The sequence below is a fragment of the Pleurodeles waltl genome, chromosome 5, assembly GCF_031143425.1.
Source record: "Pleurodeles waltl isolate 20211129_DDA chromosome 5, aPleWal1.hap1.20221129, whole genome shotgun sequence".
NCBI classification, from domain to species: Eukaryota; Metazoa; Chordata; class Amphibia; order Caudata; family Salamandridae; genus Pleurodeles; species Pleurodeles waltl.
In genome coordinates, this window is record NC_090444.1 from 1,837,351,450 (window position 1) to 1,837,373,589 (window position 22,140).

Below are 22,140 nucleotides of genomic sequence, written 5' to 3' on the forward strand. Positions count from 1 at the left end.
CTCTCTCTTTGCTTTCCAAATTGTCACTAACAGGCTAGTGACCAATTTCACCAATTCACATTGGCATACTGGAACACCCTTATAATTCCCTAGTATATGGTACTGAGGTACCCAGGGTATTGGGGTTCCAGGGGATCCCTATGGGCTGCAGCATTTCTTTTGCCACCCATAGCGAGATCTGACTATTCTGACACAGGCCTGCCAGTGCAGCCTGAGTGAAATAACGTCCACATTATTTCACAGCCATTTACCACTGCACTTAAGTAACTTATAAGTCACCTATATGTCTAACCTTCACCTGGTGAAGGTTGGGTGCAAATTTACTTAGTGTGTGGGCACCCTGGCACTAGCCAAGGTACACCCACATTGTTCAGGGCAAATTCCCCAGACTTTGTGAGTGCGGGGACACCATTACATGCGTGCACTGCACATAGTTGACTACCTATGTATAGCGTCACAATGGTACCTCCGAACATGGCCATGTAACATGTCTAAGATCATGGAATTGTCACCCCAGTACCATTCTGGCATTGGGGAGACAATTCCATGATCCCCTGAGTCTCTAGCACAGACCCGGGTACTGCCAAACTGCCTTTCCCGGGGTTTCACTGCAGCTGCTGCTGCTGCCAACCCCTCAGACAGGTTTCTGCCCTCCTGGGGTCCAGCCAGGCTTGGCCCAGGAAGGCAGAACAAAGGACTTCCTCAGAGAGAGGGTGTTACACCCTCTCCCTTTGGAAAATGGTTTCAAGGCTGGGGAGGAGTAGCCTCCCCCAGCCTCTGGAAATGCTTTGATGGGCACAGATGGTGCCCATCTCTGCATAAGCCAGTCTACACCGGTTCAGGGATCCCCCAGCCCTGCTCTGGCGTGAAACTGGACAAAGGAAAGGGGAGTGACCACTCCCCTGACCTGCATCTCCCAGAGGAGGTGCCCAGAGATCCTCCAGTGTGCTCCAGACCTCTGCCATCTTGGAAACAGAGGTGCTGCTGGCACACTGGACTGCTCTGAGTGGCCAGTGCCAGCAGGTGACGTCAGAGACTCCTTCTGATAGGCTTTTACCTGTGTTGATAGCCTGTCCTCCATCCTGGGTAGCCAAACCTCCTTTTCTGGCTATTTAGGGTCTCTGCTTTGGGGAATTCTTTAGATAACGACTGCAAGAGCTCATCAGAGTTCCTCTGCATCTCTCTCTTCACCTGCTGCCAAGGAATAGACCGCTGACTTCTCTGGACGCCTGCAAAACCGCAACAAAGTAGCAAAGACGACTACTGCAACCTTGTATCGCTGATCCTGCCGCCTTCTCGACTGTTTTCCTGGTGGTGCATGCTGTGGGGGTAATCTGCCTCCTCTCTGCACTAGAAGCTCCGAAGAAATCTCCCATGGGTCGACGGAATCTTCCCCCTGCAACCGCAGGCAACAAAAGACTGCATCACCGGTCCTCTGGGTCCCCTCTCAGCACAAGAGCGTGGTCCCTGGAACTCAGCAACTCTGTCCAAGTGACTCCCACAGTCCAGTGACTCTTCAGTCCAAGTTTGGTGGAGGTAAGTCCTTGCCTCCCCACGCTAGACTGCATTGCTGGGTACCACGTGATTTGCAGCTGCTCCGGCTCGTGTGCACTCTTCCAGGATTTCCTTTGTGCACAGCCAAGCCTGGGTCCCCAACACTCTAACCTGCAGTTCACAACCTCCTGAGTTGTCCTCCGGTGTTGTGGGATCTTCTTTTGTGACTTCGGGTGATCTCTGGTTCACTCCTCTTTGTAGTGCCTGTTCTGGCACTTCTGCGGGTGCTGCCTGCTTCTGTGAGGGCTCCTTGTCTTGCTGGGCGCCCCCTCTGTCTCCTCACGCAAGTGGCGACATCCTGGTCCCTAGTGGGCCACAGCAGCATCCAAAAACCGCAACCGCGACCCTTGCAGCTAGCAAGGCTTGTTTGCGGTCTTTCTGCATGGGAACACCTCTGCAAGCTTCTTCACAACGTGGGACATCCATCCTCCAAAGGGGAAGTTCCTAGTCCTCTTCGTTCTTCCAGAGAATCCAGAGCTTCTACCATCCGGTGGCAGCTTCTTTGCACCCTCAGCTGGCATTTCCTGGGCATCTGCCCAATCTCAACTTTGTCGCAACTCTTGGACTTGGTCCCCTTGTTCCACAGGTACTCTTGTCCGGAAATCCACTTTGGTTGCATTGCTGGTGTTGTTCTTCCTTGCAGAATTCCCCTATCACGACGTCTGTGCTCTCTGGGGAACATAGGTGCACTTTACACCTACTTTTCAGGGTCTTGGGGTGGGCTATTTTTCTAACCCTCACTGTTTTCTTACAGTCCCAGCGACCCTCTACAAGCTCACATAGGTTTGGGGTCCATTCGTGGTTCGCATTCCACTTTTGGAGTATATGGTTTGTGTTGCCCCTATACCTATGGGCTCTCATTGCAATCTATTGTGACTCTACATTGCTTGCATTACTTCCTTTTGCTATTACTGCATATTTTTGGTATTGTGTACATATATCTTGTGTATATTTGCTATCCTCATACTGAGGGTACTCACTGAGATACTTTTGGCATATTGTCATAAAAATAAAGTACCTTTATTTTTAGTATATCTGTGTATTGTGTTTTCTTATGATATTGTGCATATGACACCAGTCGTATAGTGGGAGGTTTGCATGTCTCCTAGTTCAGCCTAAGCTGCTCTCCATAGCTACCTTCTATCAGCCTAAGCTGCTAGAAACACCTGTTCTCCACTAATAAGGGATAACTGGACCTGGTACAGAGTGTAAGTACCCCTTGGTACCCTCTACAAGCCAGGCCAGCCTCCTACAGACAGCGGCTCTGTTCCACAAAGACTGCAACTTAGCAACAAAGAAGCAACTTTTGAAAACAACATGTTTCCCACCGGAAGAGTGAGACTTGCACTCTGCACCCGACGCCCCCGGTTCGACTTGGGGAGAACCAACCCTACATGGAAGACTCCCCGGCGACTGCGAGCCCGTGAGTAGCCAGAGTTGACCCCCCTGAGCCCCACAGCGACGCCTGTAGAGGGAATTCAGAGGCTCCCACTGACCACGACTGCCTGCTTCAAAGAACCCGACACCTGGTAGGGACACTGCACCCGCAGCCCCCAGGACCTGAAGTATCCGACCTCCAGTGCAGGAGTGACTCCCAGGTGGCCCTCTCCCTTGCCCAGGTGGTGGCTACCCTGAGGAACCCCCCCCCCTTGCCTGCCTGCATCGCTGAAGAGACCCCTTGGTCTCCCATTGAACTCCATTGCAAATCCGACGCCTGTTTGCACACTGCACCCGGCCGCCCCCGTGCCGCTGAGGGTGTACTTTTGTGCTGACTTGTGTCCCCCCCGGTGCCATACAAAACCCCCTGGTCTGCCCTCCGAAGACGCAGGTACTTACCTGCTGGCAGACTGGAACCGGGGCACCCCCTTCTCCATTGAAGCTTATGCGTTTTGGGCACCACTTTGACCTCTGCACCTGACCGGCCCTGAGCTGCTGGTGTGGTAACTTTGGGGTTGCCCTGAACCCCCAACGGTGGGCTACCTTGGACCCAACTTTGAACCCTGTAGGTGGTTTACTTACCAGCAAAACTAACACTTACCTCCCCCAGGAACTGTTAAAAATTGCACTGTGTCCAGTTTTAAAATAGCTTATTGCCATTTGTGTGAAAACTGTATATGCTATTTTGCTAATTCAAAGTTCCTAAGTGAAATACCTTTCATTTAAAGTATTGTTTGTAAATCTTGAACCTGTGGTTCTTAAAATAAACTAGGAAAATATATTTTTCTATATAAAAACCTATTGGCCTGGAATTGTCTTTGAGTGTGTGTTCCTCATTTATTGCCTGTGTGTGTACAACAAGTGCTTAACACTACCCTCTGATAAGCCTACTGCTCGACCCCACTACCACAAAATAGAGCATTAGAATTATCTCTTTTTGCCACTATCTTACCTCTAAGGGGAACCCTTGGACTCTGTGCATGCTATTTCTTACTTTGAAATAGTACAGAAAGAGCCAACTTCCTACACTCAGGTTTTGTCTGCCCTAGACCAAGGAGACTGGATGGTAGCGTTGGATTTGCAGGATGCGTATTTCCATATTCCTATCCTGCCAGCCCACAGGTGTTACCTGCGGTTCAAGGTAGGCCACAAGCACTTTCAGTTTACTGTGCTTCCTTTCGGTCTCACCAGTGCCCCTCGGGTGTTCACAAAGGTGATGGTGGTGGTGGCAGCTCATCTGCGCAGGTCAGGGATTTCAGTCTTCCCCTACCTGGATGATTGACTGTTGAAGGCTTCTATGCCCCAGGCTCTCGACACCCACCTCCAGACAACGGCGGACCTTCTGCATTCACTGGGGTTCACTATAAATGTGCCGAAGTCACACCTGACTCCTTCTCAGAAGCTCACTTTCATCGGAGCTGTTCTGGACACAGTGCAGTATCGGGCTTATCCTCCCGAACATCGGGTACAGGATATTCAGGTTATGATACCGATATTTTGGCCTCTATCCTGGATTTCGGTGAGACAGACACTGAGGCTGTTGGGACTCAGGGCTTCCTGCATCCTATTGGTCAAGCATGCCAAATGGCGCATGAGGGCTCTGCAGTGGGACCTGAAATTCCAATTGTCACAGCATCAGGGAAATCTTACAGAACTCGGAGGGGACTACAAAAGATCTGCAGTGGTGGTTAGTGAACTGCGATTGGGTCAAAGGCAGACTCCTCTCCCTTCCCCAACCACATCTAACGGTAGTGACAGATGTGTCACTTCTGGGATGGAGCGGCCATCTAGGGGAGGTGGAGATAAGAGGTAATTGGTCTCCTGCAGAATCTGGGCTCCCCATCAACTTGCTGGAGCTTCGGGCGATCCGGCTAGCATTACAAGCATTTCTTCCTGTTGTGAAAGGGAAGGTGGTGCAGGTGTTCACGGACAACACTACCGCAATGTGGTACTGCAACAAGCAGGGCGGTGTGGGTTCGTGGACCCTTTGTCAAGAGGCTTTACATCTCTGGACATGACTGGAACAGCAGGGCATGACCCTGGTGGTTCAACACCTGGCAGGGTCTCTGAGCCCCAGGGCAGACGAGCTCAGCTGAAAATGCTTAGAGGATCACAAATGGTGTCTCCATCCGGAGGTGGCGCAAGGACTCTTTCAGCAGTGGGGAGAACCTTGGTTAGATCTGTTCGCCTCCGTAGAGAACGCGCAATGTCAGCAGTTTTGCGCGTTAGATTTTCCAAGGGGGCTATTGCTAGGCAAGGCTTTTCGTACGCCTCCTGTACGCCTTTCCGCCTATACCACTTCTGCCCAGTGTTCTCAAGAAAATCAAGAACAACCGAGCCCAAGTAATCCTAGTGGCTCTGGATTGGGCACGGAGAGTTTGGTATCCAGCAGGGGAAGGTTCTCCATCGAACCTGTCAACTCTGTGCCTTCATGCGTGGAGATTGAGCGGCAACAGTTGATGGTTTATGACCTCCCTCCCGAGGTCTGTGACGTCATTCTGGCAGCCAGGCCTACCTCTTCTAAGTCGATGTACGCCTGCCGTTGGAAACGCTTTGTTTCATGTTGTACAGAGAGGTATATTGATCCTCTTTCTTCTTCTCTGTCTAACATCCTTTTGTTTATATTGTCTCTTGCCCAACAGGGTTCCTCCTTGGGGACTCTCAAGGGTTATATTGCAGCCTTATCGGCTTTTCCTCAGTTGCCCAATCAACCATCTCTGTTTAAATCACTTATAGTACAGAGGTTTTTGAAAGGGGTTGTGCATCTGTTCCTGCCTGTGCCTTTCGTTATGCCCCAGTGGGATCTTAATTTGGTTCTTACCTTCCTTATGTGTGCTCCCTTCGAGCCCTTGCATAACTGTCCTCTCCAGCTTTTCACAGATTTTCAGGGCTCTGGTTCCACACACCAATGGTCAGTGTTCTTCATGGCCCTGTGTTCCTGGCATAAGAAAGTTGTGAAAACAAACTGACATCAGTGCTCTGGACTACGTATTTCACTTCTTGTGCAGATGACACGGACCATGCCACGCAGTGCAGAGCAACACCACCTACTATGGCTCAGCGGTACTGTTCACGAAAAAAATTCCTGATCCTGTCTGCCTCCTGGGGAAAATTCTAAGGTAAGGAATCTGTGGCTTTACTGAAGGTAAGTAACTTATTCATCAAGATTTTACTCTCAGCAGCCATTAAGGAGAAAACAGTTGCAAGATCATTCCTCTAAATCTCAGGAAAAAACAGCTTCTTTCAGACCTTATTAGAAACAAAAGGAGGACTCTAGTGCCAAGAGCCTGCACTCTTGACTATGCCGGGATAGAAAGGTCTCAATAAAAGGTTGGAGGTCGAATCCAGCAGTTCATTTCTGAGTGGATGAACATCACAACAGATCATTGGGTTCTCCAGGTAGTTAGCAGAGGCTTCTCAATAGACTTTCTGTGCCATCCATTGCTAAGTAGGACCGTTCCTACTCCACTTCAGCAAGACCAAGAGGGAAGCTCTTCTAAGGGGAGTATCTAATCTTCTCGACAAGGGAACAATTGTTCCAATGCCAGAGAAGGAGAGGAGCCTGGGGGTGAAGTCCATTGTCTTTCTGGTTACAAAGTCCTCTGGAGAGCTTCACCTTGTGGTCAGTTTGAAAAACTTCAACTCTTTTATTCACAACATCAAGTTCAAAATGGAAACCCTGAAGAGAATTATTCAGTTGATTCCATCTAACCATTTTCTTATCACATTAGATCCTATCAATGTATATCTCCAAATTCCAATTGCTGATCAATATCACAAGTTTCTGAGGTTTGCTGTAAACAACATTGGCAGTTCAGTGTTCTTCCTTTCGGGCTGAAATCGGCGCCAAAGGTCTTTACAAAAATGATAGCTCTAGTGGTTCCTTATCTTCACCTTATCTTTCTGGATGAATGGTTACTTCATACCCTGTCATTGGATTAGAACAGGTTTGTGTGGGATCAAATGCAGACACGACTGGTTACTTCATGACTTGTCATTGGATTAGAAGAGGCGTGTGTGCGATCAAATGCAGACAATCATATCTCATCTATGTCTTCATCTGAACTTGAAAAAAGCCAACTTTGTCCATCCAAGGATTTAGCGTTCAGTCCAGCTCGATTCAGGGTGGATCTGGGAAGTGTGTTTCTTTCCGAAAAGAGAATCTTTCACCTCCATTCTGCAATTCACAGACTCTTATCTACCACGGAGGCTCCAAATGTTTTATTGCTAGAAATTAAGGGATACATGGCAGTGATGTTACATACAGTTCAGTGCTCAAGATTACACTTACGTACTCTCTTGAGGCAATTCAACAGCCACTGATCTTCAATGTTTCATCCTTTGGGCAAGCTAGTGTCAGTGTCATGAGAGGTGAGGGAATCCCTGTATGGTTGGACATCCAGAATCTAATGAAGGGGCTGAATATGGCTCAAGATTCCCTGCTGATTCTCACAACTGATGACAGTCAATTGGGAAGGGGAGACAGTTCAAGTAGTAATTCCTGGAGAGATCTTTGAACTGGAGAAAGTTGTGGCAGTATTTCGGGCACTGAAATTTGTTTAAGCTCTCCTTTGTCAAAAGAATGTCTTAAGGAAGACAGAAAACATTGCCATGGCCTGTTAGAAAGCACTCAGTAAAGGAGTCGCAACACAGTGGCATTTCAAGTGGGTTCCTGGACAGAACAGAACTTCTTAGATCTTTCAGCAGTGCACATCAAGGGGATTGACAACGTGGTTGCAGAGTCTCTGAGCTGGAAGTTGCCTTCACCACAGGATCTCACTCTTTCCAGAGTGGGCTTCAGAAAAAATTGCAGGAGGTTTGATTCAATTTTTGGTTCTCTGCAACAAAGGACAATGCTCGTCTTCTAAGGTTATGCATCAGGTTTCCAGAGGAGAATGCCTGGGGAGTGGATGCTCTGGTGTTATCATAGCCAGAATTACTGCTCTGTACTTTTCCTCCTTTCCCTCTAATAAAGGACATTCTCTTAAAGTTTCTGGAGGAGATGGGGGATTTTATTTGGGTTGTCCTCTATTGACTGAGCAGGTCCTGGTTTCCTCTACGGAAAGCCTTGGCACTTCGTCCACCGTGGCCACTTCTGCAATTCATTTTCCACCTTTTCTACGGCACTCTGCTCATTCCCTTCCTCTCAAACTCACTCTATTGGTTTGGGGGTTGAGAAGTCCAGTCTGTTAGCAAGGGCCATTTCTCTTTTGTTTGAGGATATTCAGAATTCAAGGAGACCTTCCACCCTGGAAATCTTTTGGCATGTGGTGTTCTCCTCATATTTTTTCTGCTCCTACTGAATTTCGTCAGTCTTGCATTTACTTATGGATTGGTTTCATCTTAGTCTATCTCTTTCCGCCCGGCTCAGTGGTTTGCCATTAAAGTCTACACGGGGTTTTCTGAACCACGAACCAATCTATTTACATGAATTTAACTGGGTGTAATGATGCCATCTAATGACATTCTTATTTCATTTTCTATCATTTGAAGTACACACAATTATTCAGTTATTTCAAAATCCACACAGTTGACTTGCAGTAAATGGCAAAAATGAATCACAACCGTAAGGTGTATCTTATGAAATTTTGTATTAAGAATAGATTATGAGATTCAGCATGAATAACAAATTCATAACTTCTGTGGTTCTACAAATGTTGTTTCTCACATTTCTGTTCTACTATAGAAATGTATAATTGCAGCACTGTTTAAAGAGAAATGGCAATATACTGAATGCCCACTTTCTCCATATCACAATAACGTTTATCTTGATGACATAACAACAATACATAGGTGACAATAATTTTCAGAGAAAGCTGGGTCAAGCTTCAATGTTTCAATCTCAAATTGAACTCATCTACAAGACCATCCTCAGGATGAAGTTATTTGCATGAAAACATCAAGTCCCCCTGTGGACATTGTACATTAAAAACATAAGATAACTTTTAGTAATAGACCTTGTATCAAGAATACACCTGCAGACTATTACAAAGAAAACCAAACAGTGTGATTTATTGGAGCACGTGACAATACACCAAGATATACAGAAAGATCACTGGATCATTAGAAGAGATCAGGAGTGCAAAATGAAAAAACATGCTCATGTGAAGATTGAAAGAATGTTGGTTCAGTGGTCAAGTGAAGGAGTAAATAATGCTTTACTGAGCAAGATGAGACTGAGTAAGTATTTGCATTCGTAAAAGGTGCTGTAGTTCCCTTAATTAAAAATTATAACTGAAAATGAGAATTTAAAGCAAGGACGGGTGAGGAGCTGATATAGGCTCTACATAACGTGGCAATCTCAAAGGGAATCTTACTCACAAATCACTATTGGTGATCTTGCCAGAGCGAAGATGTTTTCCAAGAATTCTAGGAAATATACATGGTATTATATTAGGTCAAAATTCTTTAGTATGAATTGTAGATCTTATAATGAATGGTATATACTTGGGCTGGAGTTTTCCTGATTGCCTCGTACTGAAAAAGTACAAAGGTACACAAGGCTAAAAGGACATAAGATGAGTCACCGTCCTCAGCATAAAAGATGGAAAAGACATATCTCCAAAAAGCTTAGGTAACGCCTGACTTATTGTATCTCATCTTAAGGCTGAAAAATTTATGTTGATAACATGCTATCATGTCTGGATGGAAATACTTATAACGTTAATCTTTCCAAAAAATCTGACAGATTGTCAGGTGTGGTGAGGATCTTCAAGAAGGGACCACACATATAACATTTGTATCAGTGGGTGCCCAGACGTTCCTATTGTTAGCCTTTAGATAGAGTAAGTGACTCATTTGGCTTCAAAACTAAGTGAAATCTCTGCTTAAGTGCAAGAATTGTATACACTCATGCTGGCCAGCCCATAAGTGAAGCAGCGGTTAATGCAAATTCTGTGGTTACTAACTTAGTGTGTCTTGTGCAAAAGCTTCTGCGTCATTCGGGCCCGGTGCATTGACATGTAAACGCCGCCTGGACGATTCTTAAAGCATGTGTTTGTAAAGGTACAAAATGAGAGGTCAAAATCATTAAAGCCATTTTCAAACTTTAATGATAAATTCAACTTTGCCATTGAAGAGGGCTTATCATTACAAGTTCATAGGTACCAAACAAGCCACATCTACCTCCTCCCATTTAGGAATTACAGCTTATTAAATGTAATAGGGAATCACCAAAGTTATCCTATGGGAAGGATAGGACTCATATTAGTGAAAAACAAATTTAGGAGTTTTTCACTACTAAGACATGTAAAACCTAAACATACATGTCCTACCTTTTAGTTACACAGCAGCCTGCCCTACGGAGTACCTAGGGCCTACCTTAGGGATAACATATGTAATAAAAGGGGAGTTTAAATCTTGGAAAGGGGTTTTAAATGCCAAGTCGACATGGCAGTATGACACTGCATTCAGGCTTTAATGGCAGGGCTGGCACACATTTTAAGGTGCTACTTAAGTTGATGGAGCAATAAGTAGTGCAGGCCCACTGGTAGCATTTAATTTACAGGCCCGGGTCTATGGTATACCACTCTAAAAGGAACCAACAAGTAAATTAAATATGCCAATCAGAGCCATGTTTAGGGGAGTGAGCACAAGCACTTTAACACTAGTCAGCAGTGGTTAAGTTCACAGAGTCCTAAGGCCAACAGACCAAAAGTCCTGAAAAAATGGAGGCAAGCAGGCGCACGTTTTGGGGGAAGGCCACTCTAAGGCTGGCAGATCTAACATCTAGGTTTACAAGTCTTTGTAAATCTGGGTTTGCATCAAAATACATGGGTGGATGCAAGGAACTCCCATGCTCTACCCATATAACGCCTACCTGATGCAAAGTAACAGTGATTTGTGCAGCGTTGTTACTCTGTATTTACTAAAGCACGTAAAGCCACATAAAGTGGCTTTGTATGGCTTTGTAAATGCCAAAAAGGATTTTGCATCGGGCTGAGTCACAAAAGTGACAAAACACAGATGCAAAATCATAGTAAATCTGGGCCCAGTAGTGCTGACAAAGAAGAACTAGTCAGTCCTGTTCTTCTACAAAATCTCTCTCTCCCCCAGCACTACCTCAACACATTTCCTCACAGTCCAGCCCTTACTTTCCCCATGACCTCCAACCATGCTTCTTCCCCCACTGTCTCCCTTCTATACAATCGATCCCCCCTACCATTCTCCCACATCTCCACTGAACACTCTTACCCCAACCCCAGACCCCATTCAGTTTTACCACCACCCAGCCGCAGCCCACTCCTTTTGGGCCTCCTCTTTTTACCCGAGCCTACACGGAACCTCTTATTTGATCCCAACTACTCTTCCATCCTACTCTCATCTCCCATGTCTCTATAAACTACAGTCCTACCAAAACCACCCCAACTCCTGTCCTCTGCCTCTTCTTCCCTGGCTCTCCTACCTCCAGCCCCTATGCTAATGGCAGCACTCGTTCCCTCCCTTACCATCTCACCTCCCTTACATGCTCTTGAGAATGCCTGCTCATCAAATCCTCATCTGCATATGAAGACTCAAACAGCACCATCCATAATACCATTTTATCCTCCGTTCCAACTCCCTCGTACTCCAGAGACCTGCCCTTCGATTACCACAAGTCCACATTAACCTACAACTCTTACCCTTACATATAGGATATCTACAAGCCTCTTCTCTTCCACCTCATTCTTAACTTAATAAATAAACTAGACACACTAACCAAGGAAGTGAGCTCTATTGTTGCTTACCTAGAATCTACAAACCTTGCTACACAGAACATTGGAAAGCACTTGCAGCCTGTGAAGACCCGAGCTTTGCGAACACTACCACTGAGTGTCCATGGACCTCAATCTCTCTGGCCTACAAATCCTGATGCACTAAAAGATTCCAAAATGACTACTCAGAAGCAGGAGTTGCCTTATTACTTCAGTCATATAATCTAGGCACCACCTCTCACCTAATGTCATATACAATACAGGTGCTTGAAAACTTTCCCCATCGTAGGTCACCCCAGAAAAGAAAAAGATTTAATCTTTATAACTTTCTCACTGTTCCCATCAACCTAGAACAAATGATGTCAAGAACCAATTTTAACTTCAAATACATGCTGCACAATTGCAGATCTGAATTTAAACACTGTGATGCAGTGATGCGTTGATTCCCAAATGCAGGGAAGTTACGGTGTGACTTCCTGTTACATCGAGGTTCCAGGTGACGGGGCTTGTGATGTGAAGTCCGGGGGCGAGGATGTGTTGTGCAGTCGAGGCGATGTGTTGGTTCCGATGAGGGCAGGGGCTATGATGCAGTGATTCAGGGCCATTGTCGAAGGTGCTGTCGATTGGGAAGCGAGGACCTTGCACTGGCAAAAGCCTTGCAGTGTCGGTTCCGAAGGCACTGTGCCAGTACTGTTCTCACAACGTGTTGATTCTGCGCTTGCAGTAGAGGATGAGTCAGTTCAGCTGGAGCAAACACCTTAGGCCCAGGACTGGGGTGGCACCACTTGGAAGGGCAGACTCACAGACAGCAGAGTCCAGGTGCCGGAGCAGATTGGTTGGAAGTCTTTTATGTTTCTGAGACTTCAGATCACGAGGACAGTCAGCTAGCCCTTGGAGTCACTCTGGGTTCAAATGATACAGGTCCAGTCCGTCTCACCTAGGCAGGGGAACAGCAAGCAGCACAGCAAGGCAGGAGTCCAGCAAAGCAAAAGCCCAGGGGAGTGGCAGTCCTTCAGCAGCGTGGCAGTCCTTCAGCAGCACAGCAGTCCTTCTTCCTGGCAAAGTAGCGACAGGTCTAGAAGTGTACTGAAGTGGTGGTGTCTGAGGCCCTGTACTTATACCAGGTTGGGCCTTTGAAGTGGGGGGGACTTCAAAGACAGGCCTTTGAAGTGCACAAAGGTCTTGCCCTTGTGCCCTGGCTCTGCACTCACTACAGGGGGTTATTCAGTCCTTTGTGTGGGGACAGGACATGCCCTATTAAGTATAAGTGAGGCTGGGTCCAGTTCCTTCCTCCCATCCTCTCAGGATGGCTCATTAAGTCACATCTAAGCTCCTGTTATGTGTGGCTGTCTAGGGGGAATACACAAAGAGCAGCTATCACCCATCCCAAGCAGGTGATCAAAGACAGGTAGTAGACACCAAGTGGCTAAAGTAAGAAAATGACAACTTTCTTAAAGTGACAAGCAGTGCTAGCAGTGGGGAACTAATTAGTAATTCCATGTTATATGAATAACACAAAATTACTAAATGACTCCAATTCCACTGGTGGAATTAAAAATTCCATCCACCCCTACTGATAAGTATGAAAAAGGCCGGTTTGGGCCTCACGAAAGGGTTATTTTCCTGACTGGATGTATAATGCAAAGTAGTAACAACTATCTCAACTTTTTATAATGCTACAACTCAATTAATAAAAATATTGTGTGCCGCTTTGTAATGTGCTCTGCCAGTCCCACAACAATATAACAAAAGGGTAATTTTGCTAGGTTGATATAGCAGTGTAAAACTGCACCCACAGGCTCTGCAATGGCAAGCTTCAGACGTGGCTAAAAGGCTACTTAGTGAGCGGCTGTAGTAAGCTGGCTCTCTATATGGTGCACTAAAAAAAAGTACACCGTGCAGAGAGTCCAGTGGATCCCCAATTGGTTTACAGAGACAAAAGTAGATGATACTAAAGCTTTCTTTTGTGGTAGTGTGGGTGAGCAATTAGGCTTATCAGAGGGCAGTGCTAGGCATTTGCTATACTCACAGAGGCAATAGATGAGATACACACTCACAGAATAAATCAGAGACCAAATTAGAAAAATAACACTTCTTTTTATATATGTTTTGAACGCAAGAACTTCGTTCACAAGAAAGTACTGTTTTTGTTATGAATTTTCAACAAAACGTTCAAACCTGGGCACCTTTACACACAGTGCATTTCTATGAGAGGAAAAGTCAGAGATGCATAAAGATAGATACAGTCGGTTTCAGGGGTTCAACTTCAGGATTTGGAGCTGTAGTGGGCCATGGTCCAAAGACCTACCTGCAGTTCTTCAGGAGGTGCTGGTAAGGTTGTACCTGGAGTGCTGGTAAGGGTTTCACTAGGAGCAGGGTGCTTGTAAGATTGTAGCTCGGCACGCTACGGTGAAGGGAGGCACTTGGAAACAGGCTGCACAGTGGGTCTTGGGAACAAGTCAGAGAGCTCCTGAAAGGGGGCTTGGGTCGCAAGGGGTTTTAGAGCAAGGGGGCACAGCCAGTTCTTTGGTGCCTGGGCCGAGCGGCTCGGGTGCAGAGTGATTAGGGTGGCTGGGCTGGTGTGCAAAGATTCTCTTTGCGATTTGGAGCCAACAGCTGGCAGGGGCAAAATCAGGACTGCTGTATCACTCACAAAGTGGGTCTCAGTGGTGTTGACGTCCATCGACAACTGCTCGATCCTGGTGCAGTGGGAATCAAGAATGGACTGTCACTGTTGGTGCTTGTTGCAGGGCGTCTGGTACTCCAGGGGTTGGTGCTTGACGGCTCTGGATGATCCTGGTGTCTTCACACTTTTTGAGGAGACAGATCTGGTCCTCCAGGACGCAAATACTGTTCTCCTGGTCACCTGCAGTGTCGGTCAGGCCAGGGAGCTGCAAGGCGGTGGACTGGACTTTGGTTGTCAGTGCCTGCGGTCTGCAGGGAAGTAGCTCCTCTACTCAAGGTAGACTGGCGGTGATTTTCTAATTGCTGGCAGGCTGCCTGAGGCTTTGGTAGCTCTCCACCTCGCAGGGTAAGTCACTCTGTCGCAATTGTCGAGAGAGTTGCGAGCAGGCAGGGTTTTGCGACAAATGTTCTCAGTTCTTCTATTGTACTCATCAGGCAGTGACTCTTCTTTGTCCTTCTTCTCTTGATCCATTTAATTGAAGTTCTTGGGTTCAGGAGTGCCACCTAAATACTTAGTTTAGCGGTGTTACAGGAAGTGACAGGTAGCAGCCAATGGGTTGCCTACCTTTAAGGTGACTACACCTATATGACCACTTCCTGTAGGAAGTGGGCATAACCCTGACCCTAGAATGCTAATTCCGTCCAAAACAAGATGGAGGAACTTGGAAAGTGTTGTCCACATCAGCTAGTCTATTTTAGGGATGGGACTGGCATGATGTGGGCACACCTCCTAATCTCATTAATTTGCCCGCCTGTCTTCCACCAAGAAGAAGGGTGAGGACAGGGTGGTGGTCATCTCCACCATCTGTATAGACCTGGATCACAGAAGAAAGATTGCTTAGCCTTTGAAGCGTCCCACCCTGGAATGCACATCCTGCATGGAGGAGGTATCAACACCTCTGCTTAGAGCAGGCTTTATTCTTGGTCTCCGAGAGTGTAGGCTCTCACCTCAGCAGGTTAGAAATGTGTCTATGGTTGTTGGATTCGTTAAGACCAGTCAGTCAACACACTAGCAGTTGGTAAGTTTTACAGGGGACACTTATAAGGTGCCCTCTCGATGTGTGTAATAAATCCATCACAGGATTCCGTGAGGGTTTATTAGTACGAGATGTTTGCTACCAAACATTCCTATGATAAGAGAAGCCCTCAAGTAACTGGGGATCTGATATTAACCAGTGTCCAGCACATGTATTTAAAATGGCTTCCCTGTCCACTTGCTATGTCTAAGACTTGACAAATACATAGCAGGGGCATATTTGCTCCTGCAGATATGTCCTCATGTGTGACACAAAGCACCCTGCCTTAGAGCTGTAAGGCCTTCTGTAGGGGTGACTTACAAATATCATAAGCAGTGGTAGGTAGGGGACCTGACACACAGGGATGTGTGAAAAGTCATGTTTTCACTTTAGTCTGCACCAGTACATGCAGCCTGCAATGGCAGCACTGTGTGTGTTTGGTGTGGGATCTCTTAGGGTGCCACAACTTTTGCTGCAGTCCTTAGGGACATTCTTTAGTACCCCAGACCATAGGTACCAGGGGCACCCTTAACTGGGAACTTACAGAAGGTGCTAAAAGTCGTGCCAATTGGGAGAAACAATACAATTTTGGGAAAGAGATCTGGCACTGGGTACCTCGTTAGCAGGAACCCAGTGCACTTTCAGTCGACATTACATTATGTACCAGGCAAAAAGTGGGGTTAACCATGCCAAAAAGAGGCACTTTTCTACAGTGGCACAATCAGTGCTTCATCCCCACAAATAACATTTACCTTACAGGCCCTGGGCACAGGTAGTGCTCTTTACCAGGGACTTATAAGTAAACTAAATATGCCAGTTGGGGATAAGCCAGTGTAACCATGCTTAGGGCAGAGAATACAAGCACTTTAGCACTGGTTAGCAGTGGTAAAGTGCACAGACTCCTAAAGCCAGCAAAAACAAAGGCAGAAAAGTGGATTAGCTAGGCAGAAGGCTGGAGGTAAGACCACCCCAAGGCTATCAGGTCTAACATCTCCTTTATTTTTTTCCTCACGGTAGCCTGCATTACACATAAATCTCTGCACTTAGGCACTCTAAAATAACATGATCGAAGACTTACCCTATTGACAAGCATCCGCATCATTCTGCACTACGCTGATTCCCTACTCCAGAAACCTCGAAGATTGAAGAAGCAAAAAACCTACTCCTGTTCTTTCGCTGGCAGTGCTCCCAAATAATGGAACTCATTACTACCAGCCAGAGATACGCACAATCCCTTTCCTAGCCGCCTTCGTGAGGAAAGTCAAAACCCTTCTCATCGAGAAATTCTTGACAAACGAATCACTTCCCTCTTCTCCGCTGTCCTACTCCTTAATGGATGATATATAATTAGCATTTTTGGTCCCTACTCATTATTAGAACTAAAACGAAATATGAAATGTAAAATTTGACACATCTTCCTTGTCTGTTATTAAATTCTACTGTGCTGGGAGTTGGATGATACTGATTTGGTATTGTTTTCTTCTCAGATACAACGTGCCATTTAAAAAAGACATTCAGAACTGGGTGTATAAGCTAAGTACTTCCTCGGATATCATTGAGGAGTGGTTGATTGTTCAGAATCTTTGGGTTTATCTTGAAGCTGTGTTTGTCGGTGGAGATATTGCCAAACAACTGCCTCAGGTATGCACATTGTATACGATTTTAGAAATATGTAATCATTGTCTACACAATGAATATATTTTATATAATGATGATATATTAATGTCACTTTTTAACTCTTCAGGAAGCAAAACGTTTCCAGAACATTGACAAATCATGGATGAAAATAATGCAGCGAGCTCATGACAACCCCAGCGTCATTCAGTGTTGTGTAGGAGATGATACGATGGGGCAGCTTCTACCCCATTTACATGAACAGTTGGAGATATGCCAGAAGTCACTCACCGGGTAATGACATTGGTTGCTTTGGATTTTAAGTGACGATGCCTCTGTTTTATCAACCTACCCTTGCCATACCTAACACTTTTGTAAGTATCTGTAAAATTGTACATTCTTTGCAAGTGTGTTTTTTCTTCGGAAATAACAACCGAGGATCGTCCTATGGAGGCGAACACTCATCAGCCAGAGTAGTACTTTCTGCAGATCCTTTCCTGGTTTCCTGGGTAGATGATGGTTCAGGTTGTGGTAATTGAGTCGATTATTGGTTCCTGAAAAACATGATAAATAGTTATGACCATGATAAGTAGTGCTGATAATGTCTGCGAATGTAATCATTTACATAGCAAAGGAAGCATCTGACAACACAGATACCTTATTAATCAGCGTGTCAGTACAGTTTAAAAGTAATCAATCACATTTGTAGACCAATAAAGAGAAGTCGACACGCTTCAGTGCTGATATCCACTTAAGTAAACACAAATGTTTGGTCAAGAAGGGGGAAGTATATAACTAGACTTCCGCGGTAAACGTTGAATGATTCTATTCACTATCATATTCTTAAGTTGCTACATATTTTTTTCTTTTCAACAACATTCAGTATAACCTTTTTGTTCAATAACAGATATTATAGATAGAAACTTTTTAAGTTAACTCGTGATGACTAATTTCTAGGTGCTCTTAAAATAAAAACATAGTGAAAGTGAATATTATGATGCATAAAGTGCCAGTGTTATGTACAATATATTCAAAAATGTGGTTAAAAACAACAACCATAAGATTCCTTCAATCCAGGAGACTTGAAGTCACTATATTATTCCTACAACAATCCACATCAATCATTTTTATGTTGACATTTCGACCCTTATAAAGACATAAATCAGAAATGGGTCATCATCAGGACTGGAAATTTCTCTGAATCTGTAGCACCTAGAGACAAGGGGAATTATATCTATTATAGTGAATACATTTTTTGGGAATTTTTGTTATTTTAGTTTATAAAATTTAGTGGGCATTAGACCACTCACCTATTTGTTCCAAGCTCATCTAATGCAATGCCCCCAATTTATTCCTTAATGGAAGTTGCCAACAGTAATACTCCTTTTCCTAATAAAAGTAAATAAGCCTGTTAAGTCCTATTTCTAACATCGTCAAAATATGTTGTCTTATGACACTGGTAACAATTATTGTTTTACAAAAAGGATTTACTTCCTTTAAGTGAGAGCTATCCATCTTTCAGTTGGATGTCAATTAAATAATTTTATTTTAGCAACCAACAGAGTAGAGGTGACCTTATACTGAGGTTTAAATATTATTAATGAGATTCATTATAACTTACATAGGTCCAGGTGTGGGACACAATGACCACAATGTCTCCACCCTGAAAGAACAGGGGACGTCAAATAGTGCCTCGTATAACAGCGATCTATTTATTTTTGGATTGACTGTCGTAGTGAAGTGAAACTTCGAGGCTTTGGGCTCCTATTCCCTAAAAAACAGGGGAGGATTAATCAAAATTGTATTCATAAAGTTAAATAGTGGACTCTAAGGTAGAACATAAATGTTATGTTCGCTGTTCGACTTAATTCTTTGAAGATATGTAGGACGCACTGCAGGACACCGACTCTTGTTCTTTCCTGCGAGCCGAGAAACCACCATTTAAATGGAAGGCTGTCGTACGTGGCTTTTACGTCGCTACTATAGCGGTTCCCTCTCTGGTCCGCCTAAACCTCGGTGTATTTGCTTTTGTGACACTGATCAAAATATAATATGTCTTTGCACTATTCCGAAAATCCACATGTTTCGATGTTGGAGATTGATAAAAGTATTGTGGATTTTGGTCTGTAGCCCTTTGTACGGATTGTAGTCGTACACAGCATCTGTGTCACAACAAAGCGGTGCCGTCTCTGGTCTGCCCGGGATCAGTAAGGGCTGAATCTGTTCTTGTTTGAGGTACAGTTTGAATCATTCCTTTGGTTGCGAAACTGTGTCCCAGCCAGACGGCGTTCCAATATTAATAATCGGCAAACTGTTTTCTGAAATATTTCATAGATTGAAAACATAAAATGTCTGCGCCTGAATCACAATATCATTTTCGGTCCGCCCGAGATTCAAAGGAGGGAAGGGGGAGGGGGAATGGGAGAAGGGAGGGAGAGGGCTAAATTTGTTTTTCTCTTGTGGGACACAATTTGAATCATTCCTTTGCTTACAAATCTAAGCCTTAGTTTGATATTCTCCAGTATTGGGGTATCTTTCATAGATTCACATGCTTGAATCATTCCCCGTTGTCGAAGTGGGAGTCCCACGGTACATAGAAAGCAATAAATAGATAAAAAAACTTTTTCTCTTTTTTTTTTTATTGTAGTCAATAGGAAAAAACACATTCAGTTTTGTAACTATCAGCCTCATTAGAAAAGGCCCAAACTTCAGCCAATCAGGCGAGACCACCCCTTTAGAATCCTCAGCACAGAGGCTCAGTCTCTCAGATTTTCTACTGCACGTTGTGTGTAAGGGAGTCTCCCTGAGCTCTGCTCAGTTTACTTTCTCTTTAAGAGATATTCTTCAGCTTTCACTTTTGCTTTTGCTGTAGTACTTCTTCCATCATGTCTACAACAAGAAAAGGTTTGTTTAGACCTTGTGGTACCTGTGGAAAGTTAAGGCTTCATTGTGAGGACCCTCACAAGGAATGCATATGCTATCTCCATCCAGAGCATAAGGTCAAAGACTGTAAAATCTGAAGGACTTTTCCTAACAAGCCTCTCAGAGACAGAGAAGCCAGGCTCCTACTTGGCTTCAGAAACGAAAAGCCAGTGAAGCTTTTTCTGAGGAGGAGGACAGCGACACATCAGAGGCCTCAAAGAAGAGGAAAAAGTCTGTGGAGAGCTTCTCCCCCAAGAGCAGTAAGTCAGCCAAGAAGCTGCATGCATTTAAGGACAGACCTGAGGAACAGGCTTCAACATCCAGGGAACTTGGTGGTAAGGTTCGTTCAGAGCCATCTACGCCTGCTACCACCTGAAAGAAGCTAAAAAAATCTTCAAGTTCCCTACCACTGTCGACGTCCAGGATGTCCACACCGTCGACGGCACCGTCTACCAGCGCATCGTCGACGGCAGGTCTTCCTTCATCGACGACAACAGCTACGGCCACATTTACGGCTCCGTCGTCACCAATGATTGTTACCTCATCTCCGCTGTCATCTACGACTATAACGTCGGTGAGCTTAAAATACAGTCCCTCACCTGCTCACACCTTGAAGATCGCAAAGAAACCGTCGACGGGTAAGAAGATGAAGTCTCTATCGTCGACGCATTCATCGACGGGTAAGCTCCGGAGTTTTTCGTCGACGATCCCATCGACGGAGGCAGTGACAGCGCGGCAATCGAGTTTGCCCTCAGAGACGACTACTCCATCGACGACACACCCATCGACGGCACCTCCGTCGACGGCACCTCCGTCGACGGCAACTTCATCGACATTGGCACCGTCGACGGCAACTCCGTTGACGCTCGCATCACAGATGACGGCTCCGCTATCGACGGCTCCGTCGACGCCTACACCGTCGACGAGAACACCATCGATGAACGTACCGTAGACGGCTCAATTTCCTGATCCTATACCCAAGCATTTTGGAGCATCTCCTTACCTACCTCAGAGGATTCTGCCAATAAAAAGCAAGTCTTCTCTCCTACTACCATCCCATACATCACCTAGTAAAGTCACACCAGTACCTCCGCAGCATCTCTTTGCTAACGAGGAGGAGGAAGATGATGTATATTCGGATGATGGGTTTTTCCCGGTGGCACGTAGCCCCTCAGAACTCCGTATTAAATGTCAGGAGGAGGATGAAGAGGAAAGTGACCAGCTTTATTTAGATCAGCAGAGGCAGAGTCACCTGCAATCTCAAGAGCAGCAGGAGCAGACAGTTCAGATGCCTGTTTCTTTGATAGCTAATCTACAGAAAATGATGCAGGACTATTATTCTAGATTTCCTCCACCTGGCTCCTCTACCCCGGTACAACCTCCGCATACGCCAATTTCCACCCCTGTTCGGCCATCGGATTCTACGGAACCTATCCCAGGTCCTTCATCTGGACAGGATGTTGATCCACCTTCGTCAGAGGATGAGCAGGAAGAAGGTGAAATTCAGGACACTGACTCAATCATTCCAGAATGGGATGAATATCAGATTCAAACACCATCTCCTTCTACGCCTCCACCAGTGGACTCTCCACCGCAGGACATTGGTGGTTTTCATAGTGTGATGGAAAGGGCTGCAAAAAGATTTCAACTACCAATAATATCAAAGCAGTCAGACTGTTTCCTATATGACTTCAAAGAGGATACTAGGAAGTCAGTAAGAGCTATACCCATTGTTGACTTCATTTGGGAAGAGGGGCTTAAGGTCATGCAGACTCCATCTTCTATACCAGTAGTATTACCGAGACTTGAAAAGAAATATAAGGCACCGGACAATTCTCCAGCATGTTTGGTTAGTCACCCTAAACCAGACTCGGTCATATCACAGGCAGCTCAGAGTAGGTCCAGAAATCCATCTTCATCTTTGACTGCCCCCCCAGATAAGGAGGGACGACGATTGGATTTGATTGGGAAAAAGTTCTCAACGATGGCAGCCACTACAGTCAGAGCAGCAACTTCCCTAGCAATCCTGGGAAGGTACGACCATCAGATGTGGTCCGATATGTCGCAGTTTATAGATCTATTACAGGAAGATAGTAGTGCGGAAGCACGCACGATTTTACAGGAGGGTGAGAAGATCTCGGCTGAGATTATAGACTGCGCCATAGACGTCTCGTCTACAGGTTTCCGCCAGTTAGCCGAACAGCTGTACTCAGGCGTCA

At 45.4% G+C, this 22,140-nt stretch overlaps 1 protein-coding gene across 1 annotated transcript in view; it reads left to right on the forward strand.

Moving 5' to 3' along the window:
* Window positions 1-22,140, forward strand: part of DNAH8 (dynein axonemal heavy chain 8) — a 9,979,189-nt gene that overhangs the window by 5,460,100 nt on the left and 4,496,949 nt on the right. Inside the window, exons 41-42 of the mRNA XM_069236651.1 lie at window positions 16,873-17,026; window positions 17,130-17,293. Of these exons, the coding sequence (XP_069092752.1) occupies window positions 16,873-17,026; window positions 17,130-17,293 (318 nt within the window). The remainder of the gene's footprint in view (window positions 1-16,872; window positions 17,027-17,129; window positions 17,294-22,140) is intronic.